Source organism: Calonectris borealis, chromosome 5 (genome assembly GCF_964195595.1).
Source record: "Calonectris borealis chromosome 5, bCalBor7.hap1.2, whole genome shotgun sequence".
NCBI lineage: Eukaryota > Metazoa > Chordata > Aves > Procellariiformes > Procellariidae > Calonectris > Calonectris borealis.
The window spans coordinates 6,005,849-6,022,516 of record NC_134316.1 but is presented as its reverse complement, the minus strand read 5'-3'; the positions used below and the strand labels follow the sequence as shown (position 1 = coordinate 6,022,516).

Genomic DNA, 16,668 nt, shown 5'->3' with positions numbered 1-16,668 from the left:
CAGGAGACAAGAAATCAAGATCAAAAGAGTATTTAATATCTTAAGTGCATTTATTATATCTGCTTTCATACACCAGAAAACATTGATCTTCAAAGCACCGTACGAACACCAACCAGCTAACGACTCCCCATGCAAAGCCACAGCAATGGCTATTTTTAATACACCTATTATTTGTTTCTGCTCATAAAAGACTGTTTTGTGCCATCAGCTTATTTAGCCAAGCACGGAAGGCAGAAGAATAAATGTGAACAGAGGAGGAAGCAAGGGATATGAAATGGCTTGACCGCGGTCCCCATGCACCAGTTAATGGAAAAGGCTGGACAGAAAAAGAGTGGGTGAAGATAAGGTATGAAAGAATCACAAAACAGTGAAAGGGCTGGAAAAAAGTGAATCGATTACTAGGTAGAAATACATCTTGGAGAAAAAAAGGCTAGTTACTAATGATTTCAATCAAGCAGAAAAGCGTAACAAGGGCAAGTAGCAGGAAAAGTCAAGTAATTCAAAGCCTGATAGTTACCAATGAGTTACAAAGCCAAACGGTGATTTTCTCACCTCTTTTTTCAAATGCAGGCAAAGATGTAGAGGACATCGTACGGATAGATCTTAGAGCAGGTGTACAACCTGCCTGGGTGGCAGAGGGCGGATATCCCTTCTCCTCCTCTGAACTTTCCTGGAGCGTGGGACAGCACAGCCGCCACCGCTGAGGTGGCAGAGAGCCACGGGCTCCTCTGGTGGGACACGGACAGCACGCAGTGGTGAAACCTTCCCCCCTCAGAGTCCTCCGAGGCCAAATTTGGCCTCTATCCTTTCTCTGACATCTGCGGGCAGCCCCTGGGAGGACAGGTCTGAGGATCTGGAGCTGCAGGTCTGTGGTTCGCAGGTATCATTTCAGGACATCTTCCCCACCGATGAGAAGCCCTGAGGTACCAGCGTGTGGGGAAGTGCTGACCGTCCCGCAATCCGGAGTAACCCCCCTCAACTCCACAGACAACCGTGTCCTGTGGGCAGCCACCAGCCTGGGGAGGATTTAGGGGGCTTGGCAGAAACAGGGTGACACCAGAGTTTCTTTACACAGACCAAAACTGCCTGAGCCCGGGCCCGCCAGTTGAGGAGAGACCCCTCATCCTGCCGGGAGCACCGAGGCGGCCCCTTCCCGCCTCAGCCGCAGCCCGGAGAGGCCACCCCGCCGTCCCCACCGCCTCCTGCCCCCCCACCCCGCCTTTAAATAACGACAGAAGTACCCCCCCGCCCTCTCCCGCACCGCCGCTTCCCGCCCGGGGCTGGGCGGGAAAGGGCGGGCTTGGGGGGGAGAGGCCGGGCTGGGCGCGGGCCGCCGCCGCCGCGCTGCGGAGCCCGTCCTGCACCAGGCGGCGGAGTCAGAGCGAGCGCCCCGGCGGCACCGCAAGCTGCGGCGGCCGTGCTCGCACCGCCTTCCTCCTCCTCCTCCTCTCCTGCCAGCCCGGCTCGGCTCCGCTCGGCTCGGCTCGGCGTCCCGCCCGGCCGCCCCGCGCGCGGCTCCCGCCCTCTATGGATGGGAAGGCAGCACCCAACGGCGTGGCCACCATCGAGGACAGGATCTTGCGGATCACGGGCTACTATGGATATTACCCGGGCTACTCCAGCCAGAAAAGTAAGGCGTCCTCCCGCCTCTCCCGGCCCTTGGGGGGTGTGGGGAGGGAGGTGGCGGCAGAGCCCCGAGGGTGCCCGTGGTCCCCCAAAATGCCCTCCCTACTCCTCGGGGGGTGCGTGTGGGGGGCCAAGGGCGGCTCCCTGCCCGGCTCTCCCCTGAGGAGACGCCGGGCGAGCCGTTGGTTTTGCGGCCGGGGCGGGGAGGGGGGGGGCCGGCGGCGGCCGGGGCGCCGGTGGAGGAGCGTGGCTGGAGAGGGGGGCGACGGCGTTTCGCCCCGCAACTTCGTTGCCCGCGGTTCCATCCTGCAGCCAGCGCTCCGGAGGGTTGCGGGGATCTTTCATTGTCATTTTTAGATTTATTTTTTATTTCCACGCACACACCCCCCCCCCCCGCCCATCTCCGCGGGGGGGTTTTGCTCACCGGGTGCTTCGCGCCGCACCGGGAAAGTTTCGGTCCCGGTAGGTCCCCGCGGGCGGCCGCTTCAGCGTGAAGCTCCTGGATTATTCATCTTCCTCACAAAACTAATTAGATTATTCCAGAAAAGTGGGGAGTTACCGAGGGGTTTTCCTTTGTGCCATTTTAATATGAGAAACTTGTGGTTTAGGGGTTTGATGTTGGTGTGGTGTGGGTTGTTTTTGTTTGGTTTTTTTTTCCTCATTAAAAGAAGCAGCTGAAATTAAAGCAGTTGGTCCTTGCAGAAATTCACTATTTTTGCTTTTGAAGTTTTTAATTAGGAGCAGTGGGTTTCTAGCAGCTGGGAGAACCTTAGTGGGTTTCTCTGAAATTGTGGCTGTCCCAGTGCCCTGTAGAGCTATTTAACAGGGAAAGTTAGGCTAATGAAAGAAATTATTCATTTTTACCACCAAGGAAATGGATGCATTAGGGTTTTATTGTCTAATAGTTGCTTTGTGATTTGCAAAACCTACGACATGCCACAGCTTAAAAAACAAAAGGGGAATGGAGGCAAAGTGGGGGGGAGGAAAGGCAAAAAACCCCACCTTAGTAAGGTGAGTGCTAAGGAGCAGACTTTCTTCTGCATATTTAAACTCCCCTTGGAATCAGAGGAGGTGAACTGCTTTCCAGAACAGGCAGTGCAGTACTCTCCAGCTCTAATACAACAATAAACCAAACCACAATTAATAAACTGCTAATATCAGACAAACATGTCTGTGGTCTTTTTATGACAGAGGAAAGCCATGCATTGAAACCACTTAAAAAAATAAAATAATTCCTTTGTGTAATGGTCAGCTGAAAAAAGCAAACAGTCAAGGGCAGTGGTTTAATTCAGCTGTCATTAGTAGCACGCTAACAGCATGGCAGGTGTTATGATCATTTGGTGAGGTCAGTTGGTTTGTCTATAGTCAGAAGGGTTGGGAAGAAGCTCTGAGCAATCTGGAGGAATGGCTGCATGACAGTCCAGGGACTATTTAAGTCTGAGCTAGGTGGAATGTGTGTCCCAAATTCTGCAGTGGCTCCAGAGGATCTCTACAGATTTACCAGGGATGAGGTTACTAGCTTAATACTTTGTCGCAAGTTTGCTTCAGTGGCAGAATGTAATTTTTCAGTCTGCAGCAACACTCCCACTCTCTATCAAAATGCAGACCTGAATTCAGTGTTGGCAATGCAAGTGGCTCTGCATGGGTGCGTCAGGGAGGCCAGGAGAGGACTGCCCGGACAAAGAAAAGCTTTCTTAGTCCAGGGCCAGGTTCTGCAGATGCTACAAATTGCATCTGCTTAAAATCAGATCAAGCATGCTGTGAGAGGCCAAGGCTTTCAAAAGTGCTGACTCTTGGGATTTTATTGCAAATCTCCTAGCCTTTTGTACGTTTGTTGTAGACTGGGTGCTGAGGCAAAAAAGTATCTCAGGTTTTGCTGTTTGAAGAAAATAAGCAAAATTTGTGGTCATCATACTTAAAGAGGAAAACTGGAAGTGCACAACCCAGAGGTATCCCAACAGTCAAATGCCCTCAGGTAAATGAAAAGGAAGCACCCCTTCTAAACTATGAATGCTTTTTAAAGCAGTCTCGTAAGTTTAGGAACCATCGTCATAATTTTTGGAGTGCTTGCAGTCGGCGAATGACTACCTTATCCTCATGGTTGTGTGTTTTGTGTTTATAAAGTGCTTTAATGTGTTAGGATTTTCATGAAGATGTTCTCCCCCTATCTGGGGAAAAAACAGGCATCCTTCAGGCATCTTGAACGTACAGCCTCTTGGCCCTGAGGCAGCGAGAGTCACTCTTGGAGGTCCTGGTTTGGAGATCTTATGCCATTCCTGTGTCTAGGCTGAAGTATCGCCTTCAAGTGGTGTTGCTTCAAACTGCTTTTGACGGTTCTTTTGCTAGCTAATTGTTCAGCTACAGCACTGTCAAAATGTAAACGCTCAAGGTGAGAAGTTTGTACAACTAATTATTAACGTACTTGATATCTCGGTTTATATTGGTGAGGGCATGATTTTGTCACCGCTATCCAAATACAGTTTTAGTGCAACTGAACAATGCCGGTGCCTTTTGCTGGAGAGCAGCATGCTGGTGGTGTGCAATGTGCTCAAATTTTCAGGTGGGTTGCGTCCCTATCCTCACCAGTGGCAGAGGAGCCGTTGTCCTGTCTTGTGCCTGAGCCTGTAGCATGTGCAGTCATCTGCTTACGCTGTCACCTTGCTCCTGCCTGGGTCCTCTGCCTGAGGAAGAGGGCAGCTGAGGATGAGCTGTTGTCCCCAGGATAGCTTTGTGCTCTCTGCTTCTTGGGTAGCCCTCGGGTCTGATCAGAGAGCTGGCCAGGCACCAGGTGGGGATGTTATTTGGATGATGACAGCCTGCTGATGGTCACCACCTTCCTTGAGGCTCTTCTTTGTGCCCAGCTAGGGACAGGGAGATTTCTCTTGATGAGGAAAGGTGAAGGCAGGGGGTGGGTGGCTGCTGTTCCGCTCACTCTTGAGGGGTCCTGGAAAATGGTAAAAAAACCCCAACGCTCTGTGAACTGTGCTGGTGATTTACATCCCTCCCTTAGTATGGATTAGTATGTATTTCATGGTTTTAACAGGAGATCATGCCTAGGTTTCTGTGTGTGAAGGCTAAGGACTGGTCATGAATTGTTATGAAATCTAATGTCAGAAGACTGTAGTGTTCAAGAGCTGTTATTACAAAGAACTGCAGTATTTTCTGGAGACTTTTGCTTCATCTTCTACATTTGTGTGCAGTAACCTACTTCAGACTTGGGAGTATGCATATGATGATTCTTTTGTTAATTTTAAGTCAGGCACTTTTATCATTTTATTTATCCATAAAAAAAAAAGCTGTTAGAGAAGGAAAATACCTTCTTTATTTCTCTGTAAATCATCTGATTAAGCAGAAGCATGTATTTTGGTCTGGTATTTGCATCCACGTATATTGCAAACAACCCCCATATACTGCATAATAAGTCACAGGAATTGGCGAAAGATATGATGGGTTCCCCCTGCCCCCAATCTGTTCCTTAGATGAAAAGGGCTCTTCCTGATCTCAGTCATCCTGCATCTTTGGATTCATGGCTTGATCCCTCAGTTTCTGCATTTAAAATGTACAGAGTATGTATGAGGTCTCTGGTTTCCGTGGGAAGGAAAAGGGGCTGTGTCTCTCTTCCAGTAAATTTCTTCAAAGTTACTCCATAATGTCCCAGGGCATGGTGCTGGTGTAGGACAGAGCCTTCAGCTTTTGACCTGGGGCTGCAGATCTGTGCGTTTCCATTTGGTCTGATCCAGCTTTTCCATCTCTACAAACAGTGGGAAACCCTATTTCCTCTCCTGATCTTTGCCATAACTTCTCATTCTTCTCTTACTTTTTGCTGGTAATACAATCATGTTTAGTGTCTTCAGTCTTAAAAGAGTATGTATGGGTTTTGGTTTTTGTTTGTTTTTTTTTTTTCTTTCTTTTTTGACTCTTTCCAACTGCCACCCCATCTGCCTTTCATCTCAGTACTGAAAGCTTTTCTACTTTCAAACTACAAAGTTCCTTTCCTTCAAGTCTGTCCTAACACCTTTTCTGTGCCTTCCACTGAATTAAAACTGCTCCAGCCAAAGTTTCTCATCTCTAATCTTCATCAGCTTCACCAAGTCTACCTCCAAGTCAAGCAGCTTCTGCCTGTGTAATATCTTTTTGCTGGAATTCTTTTCACCATCCACTAAGTTTTATGTCTTGTCCTGGCTCTCAGCATTGCAGATCTGCATTTCTGTAATGCTGTTTTCTGAGGCCCGGACAAGAACACTGTACTGAAAATGCAGTGGCTGCACTTGTTCTTCTAGCTCTTCACACGGGCCATCACCTTCTCTTTTTCATCATGCTTGGAGAGCTTCTCCTAATATGTAAAGCTTATTTCTACCCTTCTGGAGTCTCTCATTCACATCTGGAGGGTTTGATTCCCACCACAGCAGGCCATGAATGCCAACCTTCAGCAGGCACGTGCTAGACTTTGAAACATTTGTACGTTGTCCCATGCTGCTTCGAGCTCCCCTTCTCTCCTTCAGACCTGCCTTGAAACCCTAAGCTCCTAGAAGCAGAGGGTGGTGTCTCGTGTCTGCAGCAGTGGGGCCATCGGCCGCGTTCCTGGGCACGCAGTGTGATACTAGGTGACCACTCCTCTGGTGCAGCTGCATGATCAGACGTGTCTGCCAGGGAGCTGGAAAGCCCTTACTGCAGTGTCTGTCCTTAGCGGTGCTTGGCACCTGGGGAGAAATGCTGAACTTGTCCTTAATGTTAGCAGAGTTGCTGAACGGAACTGTGTTTTCTTACTTTCCTAGAAGAGCTCAAGCAAGGTTTTGTGGTTTAATTTGGCAAGTTAAGCCTCAAGTCAGCAATGAACTTAAGCATCTGCTTAAGTCTGAACTTGCACTAAGCCACTGGGCTTTGACAATGTGTTTAAAGTTAAGTCCATGCTTAATTGCTTTGCTTAATAAGACTGGGATTACAGGCACACTGAGCCAGCATCAGTGGCTTGGCACTTCGGCTCTCTGAGCAGAGTAAAAGGCTGCAGAGGGGAAATCTAACTCCAAAATGTTGGAGGGAATTTTCTTCTGGTTATTACAGCAGCTGTGCCAGCAGCTCTGCTGCAGTACGAATCACATGGCAAACCGAGATCATCTCCGTGCTTACTGAACACCGTGCCCTCCTGGTGGCTTGTCACTTCCAGCAAGAGTGACAGAGTCTCAGTCTGTTTACTGGAGGCACCCAGCTGCTTCTCCAGCCGTTCACAGAGCCCTCGGTTTCTCCATGCAGAGCACGCACAATGGGAGAGACTGGGAAAGGAGCAGTCGAGGAAAGGTGCTTTGAAATTTTTGGCGGATGAGGCTGATTTCATCAAGCTGTGTTGGAGCAGGTCTGGGAGGGAGGCATGGTGTCTGGATCAGCCTCTATGTGACCTGAAGAAGTCTCTGGTACAAACTTCTTCAGCTTGTACCAGCTGTGGCAGCTGCTCCTGTGCCACCTGATAGTGTTTGGCTTGCAAGGACTCCAGATGCAGGCCTGGGCTGGAATGAGCTTTATTTCAAAGCCCTTCCTTTCCCTACTGGACATGGATTTTCCATAGGAGAGTTATTCCCGGCCCTTCTTTTAGTGAGGGTGTGCTGCAGTGGGGGCTGGATTGCAAAGTGTAGATCTAACAGTCTTTGTCCCCACCAGCTCTGGGGGCACAAGTGGGTGTCTGGCATGGGATGCCTGTTGTAGTTGCTTCCTCCTTGCAGGCTTGTCTCTCTGTTCGGGGGGGGGGGGGAGGGAATTAAACGTATGGCTGTGTATCAGCACCGGTAGCAATAACTTATGAAGTAATTTCTTTCAGCAGAACAGATTTTATAAATACTCCCTTGCCCACTAATTTTGGCAAGAGCGGGTATGTATTCTTTAATGGAGCAGCGCCAAGCTTTGTGTGGATTTCTGTTTGTGCAGGGGGGACAGTATGGCAGCCTTGCACTAGTGGCTGGAGTGTGTGGGACCTCCCCTTCACTTGGGGACTCAAAGCATTTTGGAGGATGAAGGGTCTCATTAGCTGGCAGGGGAGCGAACTGGTTCAGTCCTTGGCCTTGTCAGGGATGGATTCGGTCTCTTTGGGTTAAATCCCTGGGGAGCTGAGCCATGAAACTGTGGTACCTGAGTATGCCATGGCATACGGGTGCGGTTCTGAACAACTGAGGGCAGGAGGGATGAATTTAAATCAGGAAGGACACCATGGGGACCAGGGTGAAGGGGAACATACCCTTGCAAGAAGGGACTGATAGAGCTTGGCTTGTGTAGGCTAGCCAAGATAGGAACATGGCTGCTGCTCCAAATACATCTTGGGAGAATGAACAGGGAAGTGCGGGAAACAAGAGTTACTTAAACTGAAACAGCATGTTGGCACACAGACAAATGGGCATGAACAGGCCATGAATAAATGAAGGCTGGAAATTAGCAGAAGGCTGAAATTAATGGCCAAAAAGTCTCTCCCAGTCTTACGTATCTAAATAAGAATGATTTCCCAAGCTTTAAAGATGCCTTATAAAGAAGTTTGCCAAGATTCTGAGAAAAATTACTCCTCTATTTGGCAGGGAAATTGAGACAGTAAGGTGGGGGGGAGGGATGTTAATTTGCCAGAGATTGTGCAGAACAAGCCATAATGTTTGATGGAGCAATCTCTTCCTCCACTGGTGACTGGACAGCAGGTCTTGTGCTGAACCTGGCCTGGTGCTAAGGTTGGTAGAGGTGCTTTCAAGAACTTGGTAGCTTTCTACACGTGCTCTCTGCCTGCTTTTCAGTTCCTCTATCCTCCAGTGCTCATTTGCTCCAGCCCTTCTCGCAGAAAGGTTTCCTCGCTGCCTGGCCCTCCAGGCAATGGCTGGGTCGTGCCTTGTGCTCCCATGTGGCACGGCTCTCCAGCAGCCTGCTGCTTTGCCTCACTCGCACGGATTCACTTGAGGTGGCTTTAAGCTCAGTCAACTTGATGGCATCATGGCAGCCTAGAGCTGCATGCTTCTTTCTTTCCTTGTTTTTCCTAGAGTAGTTGCTGCTGCATGTAGCTCATTAAGAAATGACCTGGGTATGCCATGAGCTCCTGGCGCTCTTCTGGAGCGCACAGAAGAGATACCCCTCATTTTGACTGTCCTTCCAGCACTCTTTCCTTTACATTGTCTTCCCCATCTACTCAGGCAGGCAGCTGCGTATCTGGTCTTGGTTAAATGTGGTAAAATAATATTCCAAAGTGACAGATGGTTCTGAGCAAACTTTTATCCTTGCAATGCTTGCATTTGTTTTTTTATTAGTGGTTTTAAAAGTTTGCAATTATTTCTTCTGCACATTTGGAAATTGATGGGCTTTTGCTCAACTACCTGCATAGGAATTCACCTATGGAAGTGTATTTGCGGCTTGCTCTTTGTTGAACAACTACTGGTGACAGGAATTTTTTCACACAAACCTGCTGCTGGATGAATAATGAATAATGAAAATGCCTGCAAAAAAAGTCAGTGTCTCTGTGGCAAATGTGCAAATAGGGTGGGGAAAAAAGTGAAGTGCTTAACTGACTGGTTAAATTATTCACCAAGTGGACCAGCTCTACTTAGTGAGACTGAAAATCTTTTTTTCTTGCAGTAAGGTAAAGTGGGACTCCCTGGTGGCCCACTATTTGGGCTGGCCCTCTGCAGAATGGCAAATTTCACTGCATGAAGATAGAATCTGTAACGTTATGCCTAGCTAATACCCAGGGTATGGCTTACACAGCGACGACAGAGCTGTAAGTGAGAGCATCCCAGGCACTTTGAGTGGCAACAGTGAATTTATTCAAAGGCATGCAGTATGTGTTCAAGTCACAGGCTTTCGGTGTATCTGCCACACAAAGACGACCTTTCTGTTACTACTTTAAAAACATACTGATTCTTCCTAGACTACCCGTGCAAATACTCTTGATAAAATGGATTTGCCTATTCCTGCATTCTGCTGGGCTGGATCAGGGTTAGCAGAGCGAAGGAGTGAGAAAGGTGTCTCTGCGGCAAGGACGGAGGAGCTGATTTGCTTCTGTTCTGGTTTCCTTACGAGCTAAGGCATGGGAGCAAGATTCAGGTCTAGGGTGGAAGATGATGTTTCCTGCTGTTTCTGGCAATCTTAAAGCTGTTCCTTGTCTCAAAGCTGTCCAGTCTATTTTGTCTGATGCAAGAAGAGCTCCTGTGCCTGTTTTGATTCTCATTTAAGTTTCTAATTACATTTTTGGGGGGAGGAAGGGAGAGGCAAGCACCAGCACAGCAGTTAATGGATCAATATGACTTCACCAAAACAGTTCCGCTACTAAACCAGTCATAGACCTGGTAGTGATCTCTCCGTCCAGAGTGAGAAAGAAATTGTAGCTTGAGGCTAACCTGGTGACTCTTCCAGTTTTATTCCTTCCTGTTTCAGGCATTTTGTGCTTGCGTTATGACTGAGAAGTGGTTGTTTATGGCACTGAAGCAGTATTGCTTGAGCAATTGCCTGCTGAAGCAATATACAGTACAGCTATCTCTCTTCCTACAGAGGCTTAGTCTTCTGAGGGACATTTTTGATGAGGGCTAACACTTTTATTATTAATGGGGTAGTTGGAGATGCTGTGCACTTCGCTAAAAAATAGTTTCCTATTGGGGACTGATTTTTCACATGATTCGTAGAAACACAACTGTGCAGGTTCATTCCAGCTAATGGGCATCATATACCTGAATGTCTAAGGACAATACTGAAATCACGTGCTGCTGTGCCTGTGTAAGATAAGCATGAAACAGGACTGGAACATATGTTCTCTGTCAGAGTGCTCTGAGACAGAAAAGTGATTGCATTAGTTCGCACGGTGTGATTTATACTCAGCATCTTGAAGTAAGGTGGCATAGTTGTTAGAGCAGTTGATAGTGCAGTTGTTATGACCCTTTTCTTTTATACGTCTCAATCCTGGGACTTTTTAATCCTTTCTTAGACAAAGCTTGCCATGTGGAGTTTGCAGCCTTGGAATTGTGTGGGTGCGGATTGGGGTTTTTCTCTGCAGTGCCAGAAATAACCTGTTGTGTGATACGTTACAGGGGCTAGAATTTGTAGCAGCCTGTATGCAAGTGGGATGCTTCGCAGTGCTCCGCCACAGGAAATTCTTCAATGCTGACAGCATGGATGGTAGGAAGGTGAACTCTTCTTGGTGTTTCTGTACCACAGTTTGGAATTCTACCTGAGGAGGATTGGTTCTACATGTGAGAAAGCACTTTCTCAGGACTCAGTTCTCAGGACTCAGTTCTCAGGACTCAGTTCTCAGGACTCAGTTCTCAGGACTCAGTTCTCAGTACTCAGTGAGGCTGCTAACACAAAGAGCAGGTGGAAAATGATTGGACTTAGCATTTACTGGGAAGATGGAAAAGAACACCACATCTGATGAAGTTTCCTAATTTTCTATCAATTCTTGCTTCTTTCCAGGGTGGGATGGAATGGAAAAAAAGTGAGGAATTAGATAAGAAGAAAACTTTTAACATTTTGAGAACATTTCTTCTGAGAAAAAATTTCAGGCTGGTGAAGTGTCTGGAGTATCACTAAAGAAGTGCCGCTTTTCACATGCATTGAAAAAAGAACCTTGGAGGAAGGAACAAAAGACATTTTTCAGCTGAAAAACATAGTTGAGCTCTTGTTGGTGTGCCAAGCCATATGTGTCCTGTCGAGATGATTCATCCAGTACAAGGCCTGCCTTCTGTCACTCTTCTTGGGGGACCCTTTGGCAATGGGGATGGATTTACCTGTGGTTGTGTGCCACAAAGCTTGACGCTAGCAGGGAGTGTTGGACTGACTTCAGTGTGCAGTTAAGTGCACAACTGTCATCTGACCTAGTGTCTTCACGGAGGTTTGGGTCCAGGAATACGCCTTCTGAAGGCCATCTGCTCTCAGATGCAGACCGCACTGGCTGTTCACAGGGTCAACTTAAAAGGCTGAGGTTATACTTCACCTGTAGATGCACTGCGGCAGGCGAAAGCACTGAAGAGGCTGCTTAGCTGGGTGTTCCAATGCATCCTGTTTGTTTCCACACATTCAGTGCTGGAAAGGAGGTTAATTAGATCAAATTAGGGCAGCTCTATTCCTAGCTAGGGTCTGTGCAGTGTCTTTATGCACATCTGCTTTGAAGTGAATTCAGAGCAATTGTTTTGAGCATCCTTGTGAAGACAGGCATCCTCGGCTATGGGCTTAGAGAAGTCAGCTAGAAAAAAAAAATGTCTGTACGTGGGCAGACTCTAGAGAACTTGCTTAAACTTAGATATTCACACTGTGCACAGATGCAGCAGTGGCTCTTCTGAGAGCCAAAGTTTCTAAGGCAGATGCCTGGAAATACCACTCTGGTGAGTGTGCACACGTGATTTAGCTGCAGTGCTCTCAAATTTTGTATGCGTAACTTCTAGGGGCACTTCTTTGAAAATGTGCCTCTTAATGATTATTGGTGTAAAACATTTATAGTGTAGTGAAGTTTTATAGCACTTGGTGAAGATAAGACATTCCTTACAGTTTACTGCTTTAAGGAGGCAAACAAAATGGGAGGTACAGCTCTCAGATTTACCCTATGTAGGGGAATGGAGGGTAGAAGAAATCTGTCACTATCACTGTGCACATTATTAACAGATGTTGGTTTTGGTCTCTTATTTTAGCTGGGATCTCAGATTTGCTGTACAAATAATAGTAAGGGACAGACCTCAGTTGTCTGGGTTCAGATTTACTTTAGTTCCAAAGCTGCTCCCAGGTGTGGGATGTTCACAGTTGAGGATGTTTTTGGTTTAGTTGGAAACAAAAGTTAAGCTCCTTTTTTAGGATTTTCTGATGAGCACATCTCTGGAGAACAGCATCAAAGTTCTGATCATTTCCTCCACCTTTTTTTTTCCCCACGGTGAAGTTGTCCTGATGATGTGTTACCTGGCAAAAGATCACCTTAGATCAGGAGAATCCTCTGATGGTTTAATGGCTGTTGCCCTTCATGTCCTCCCTGTGAGTGATGGATGGTGTGTGGCTGGGTAAAACAAGTCATCCCATTTTGTTCACATTCCCCAATTTTTTCTGTTTCCCTACTTGGGACTGTGGACAGGTACTATGGACAGGTATTTTAGAGCAGCCTGAATTGCTGAATATCCTTTATACACATGAGGAGAAGATTAATAGGTCTTCATTTGAGGGTTATGGTCATTATCTCCTGTCATGTTCAGGTATTCAGAAGCAGGTCTCTCTGGAAGCCAGCTGTAATAATACAGTGCAGTTTGAACTGAGTATGTAGATACTGCGTCTTGTGCTGCATTTACGCTTTCTCTGTGTATTTCAGTGGCTTAAGCCATTCTCCTTGGTCTTGATTTTTCCTTTTCATCCTATCAGTCTCCCTTCTCTCCCTGTGTCTGTGGCATCGGACTAGGCTTGTTGAAGGGAAGATCTGAAAGAAAATATATTTGGTGCCTTTGACGTGCAGAGCCTTTTTTTGTAGGCTATGAACAAAAATTGTGTCTGTGTATTCCCAAACTGAAGAATACATGATTGCTGTTCCCAGCCTCCCTCTGTGAGCTGGCTTTGACATCATTCATACTCTATAATTTATGGTATTTTTGTAGCAGTCTGTTAAGGTCTGGAAGAGAGTAAAAAGGGTGATTTAGAAAGGAAAGAATAGCCCTATGCCTTGTGGTAGGTCTGTGAGTGAGCAGGTTCCTGCTCTTTGGAGTTGCTACTGGGTCTCTCTTTTATCATGGAATCATTTTTAAAGATGATGTTGTTTTGCCTAATGTAAGCACTTGCTTCTTGACAAATACATCCTTGTATGCCCTGTTAGGACTTTGCACTTCATTCCTGGGTGTTTTAAAAGCAGATTACAGAAAGTCTTGTAACTCATCATCTGTTGATTTTTTTAACCTGGTTTCTGAAGGAAACGAGGCTTATGTGAACATCATATCTCTGCCCCTACTCCCTCCCCCTGTAACGTTTGAGTCTGTTGGCCAAATCCAAGCGAACTTACCAGGAGTTGGAGAGTGTGAAAGCCATGGAGCCCTGATGGACCTTATAAAAACAGGTGGCCAACTAGAAAAAGGGGTCCCTCTTCATTCTCCCACAGTGGGAAAGCTGTAGAATTAGCTCGCTCCTGAAGGTGGGATGTACTGCATAAAATTTTTGGGGTCTTATCAAAGATGCATCTAGTTAACATCCAACTTCAGACAGTGGTCAACAGGAGGCGTGCAGAGAAGAGTATAATGCAGGTTCCTGGTGCGCTTCCATCCTTTATTGATCTGTGCCTTGGGAAGTTCTTGGTGTATGTATATTTTAGTAGCTTTTGATAGTAGCTTATTTTTTCCATGAATTTGTCTAATTGCTTTTTAGACGCTGGAGAATCTGGCCAGAAGACACAGTTCTGTAGGAAAGTGACTTTGTCCATTTTGCAGTTGTAGAATTGCTTGTCTCTGTTGTTGCTGGTTCTTTGGATATGGCTCTTCAGCTGACAAATGAGGGTAACCCCCATAAAATCTTGGAGTCAGGTCCCCCCTACTCCCCCAATATATGTGGAGACAGAGGAGGAGAAAGAAAACAAAGCTTTGGCTCGTTCGGTGTGAATAAGCATCCTGTGAAGCTAACACATCTTTTATTTCATAATTCCTTCCAGCACATAGATAAGGTACTATCCTGGGAGGAGAGACGTTGGCTTCATACTGTTTGGCTACTTCTTCAGGCTGTACTGGGATGCCAGGAGTCTCACAGGGTACACCTGCCTTTGTTTGGGACTTTGACATGGTGCAGTAAAAAGCATAAAATGTTTCTACAGGACAGTTTCAGGTTTTGATCAGAAATTTAATGAATAAAAGATTAATTTCCAGAAGCACAGCTATTGGTAAAGGTCTGTAGAGCATCGCAGACGATGGTTGTAAACCCTTTGCAGTTTTAAAAAATGGAGAGAATGTAGTTGTTTTATTAAGGCTAGAGAAAATGTTATAAAATATTCATGATGATCATTTCCTCTTATTTGAAATAATAAATCCAAGGTTAATTTTGTACTTGCAGAAAACTGGTGGCTGACTATTGGCCCTCTATTTCTTTGCTGGTGTAATGTAGAGATAATACTTAATATTTTATATGCTTTGCAAGGATGTTATTAGGCTCACAAATATGTCATGGCGCCCAGAGAAGGAAAAGAAAGCTTCCCCCTCTTTCTCCTGCAGGTTAGTGAGGTAGAGGCTTCTGCAGTCATTTCAGACATCTTGGCTCCTTAAGAGCCCAGGGAAAGAAAACATTGCTGCACAAGAGCACTCATATAAAGCATAGAAGTTTGTCTGTTGGCAAATTTAATACTCAGTGTAACTCTTAGCTTTAAAAAAGGCAATAAAGAAATGCCACCAGTTCTGTTTGTTTATTTTAAAGGTTAAGTTCCTAGAAATTGTTTTTGTCACCCATGTCATAACTGGCATCGCAGAGCTTTTCTGACCTGTGTTGAAAATTAGAATTTGGCATTGTGGTGACCGCAGTGAACAAGGAAAAATGCCCCAGGGTTTTATAAATAGGATTTAAAGCAACCTTCCTATGGTTGCATTTTATTATTCTGCTGTATGTATTTTTGTTATTTTTTTTTTTCCCAAATAAATGAATGCTAGTTTTTAATACCGCCATGTAGCGACAACATGAAGCCTTTTTAGTTACTGCTGCTGCGCAAAGTATTGTAAAGTCTGACATCCCTTTGAAGAACTGTTCTTAGCCACTGCTGCTATTTTTATTTTTGAGTTGGTCTCTGCGAGAATATTTTTTCTTTTATTTTGTCCTCGCATGCCCTAAATTTTCGAAACACTTTCAGATCAGCTTACAACAAATCAATCAAACTCTTTTCTCCTCCTGTTTTTTCCCCACTTTTACTAACTTGTACTGGACTGTGCCTTCGAAAAATCTAGTTGAAGGATAGTTTTTTTTCCTTGAATTCAAAACACAGTCTTTAGAGAAATACCTGCCAGAAGCACTGACCTACAAAATCTATTAGGCTCTCCACACTGGTGTGAAACTCATGTAACGCTGCCGGATTGGAGGGCTCTGCTCTGCTTTGGAGGTAAAATACAAAGTTCAGTCTTGCCGTCATGAGCATAAGTGCAAAGAAGTGGCTGATAATGAGATCGTGTTTGCAAACCTACGGAAGGTGGTTTATGAAGTTCTCTCCTGTTTTTACCTTACAGTTTTGCAGAGATTCCTTGATGGCAGAGACCATTTGAGCAGTTTAACATACAAGTGCTGGCTCCTGGGTACTCTGGGCTGGCTCTTGACCTCTGGGAGCATGATAGGAAAAACCAGGCCGAGAGCCCTAATAAGAGAGCACTGAGAAGAGAGATGCTGAAAGTTACCAGTGAAACTAACTTAGTTATCCTGTTTCTGTGCTGTTTAAACATAAACTGTGATACAACGGCAGTCGGGGGCTACATGCGTGGAGTTGGGTCGAGTACTTGCAGTGCTGTTTCACTGCTGCTTGCAGTCCTTGCAGTGCCAAGAGAGGGCTGGGTTGGAGCTACCTCGTGGTCCTCTGCTGGTGGGAACTGGGAAGTGACTGTTGCAGCTGGACAAGAGATTAGAGCTGACTTTCTCTGCTTTGGCAGAGGCTGCAGAGAAGCCTAGATAGCTTGAGAAAAAGGGTAGTCCCAAGGCATGTTTAAATCACTTCAGCTTTCTTCATTTTCCTCTGCTGAGATCAGACACTGGAGGAGAGTTTGTGGTGGAATCCTAGAGGTCCTGTGATTGATAGAAGAGGTACACCACTGGCAATTAATGAGTTTGCTTTGTTGGCAGAGCCGAAGGCTCTAGAGTGACTGGCTTTAGCTTCTTGCTGTGTACGTTTAGTCTTTGGGTAGAGCTGAATTTGCTCTGCTTATGCTGTGACCCATGTGGATGTCAGGCAACTCCCGGTTAGAAACCATGGTGCCATGGCAGCTCTGCGCTGTGCTAGCCCTAATAAGCCCTGTTGTGTGTGGTGGGCTCTGCATGGGGCCACAACTTGCTGATGTCTACATGTAAAAGACTGTGGGAACGTACTCATGATTTCAGTACTGCTCTGAGAAAGTAGGATACAGA

At 46.1% G+C, this 16,668-nt stretch overlaps 1 protein-coding gene across 2 annotated transcripts in view; it reads left to right on the top strand.

The window, feature by feature from the left end:
* The first annotated feature begins 1,527 nt into the window (after window positions 1-1,527).
* SLC35F4 (solute carrier family 35 member F4) overlaps window positions 1,528-16,668 on the top strand; it is a 137,027-nt gene continuing 121,886 nt past the window's right edge. For both annotated transcript variants that reach the window (XM_075152463.1, XM_075152462.1), the window contains exon 1: window positions 1,528-1,630. In XM_075152463.1, the coding sequence (XP_075008564.1) occupies window positions 1,528-1,630 (103 nt within the window). The remainder of the gene's footprint in view (window positions 1,631-16,668) is intronic.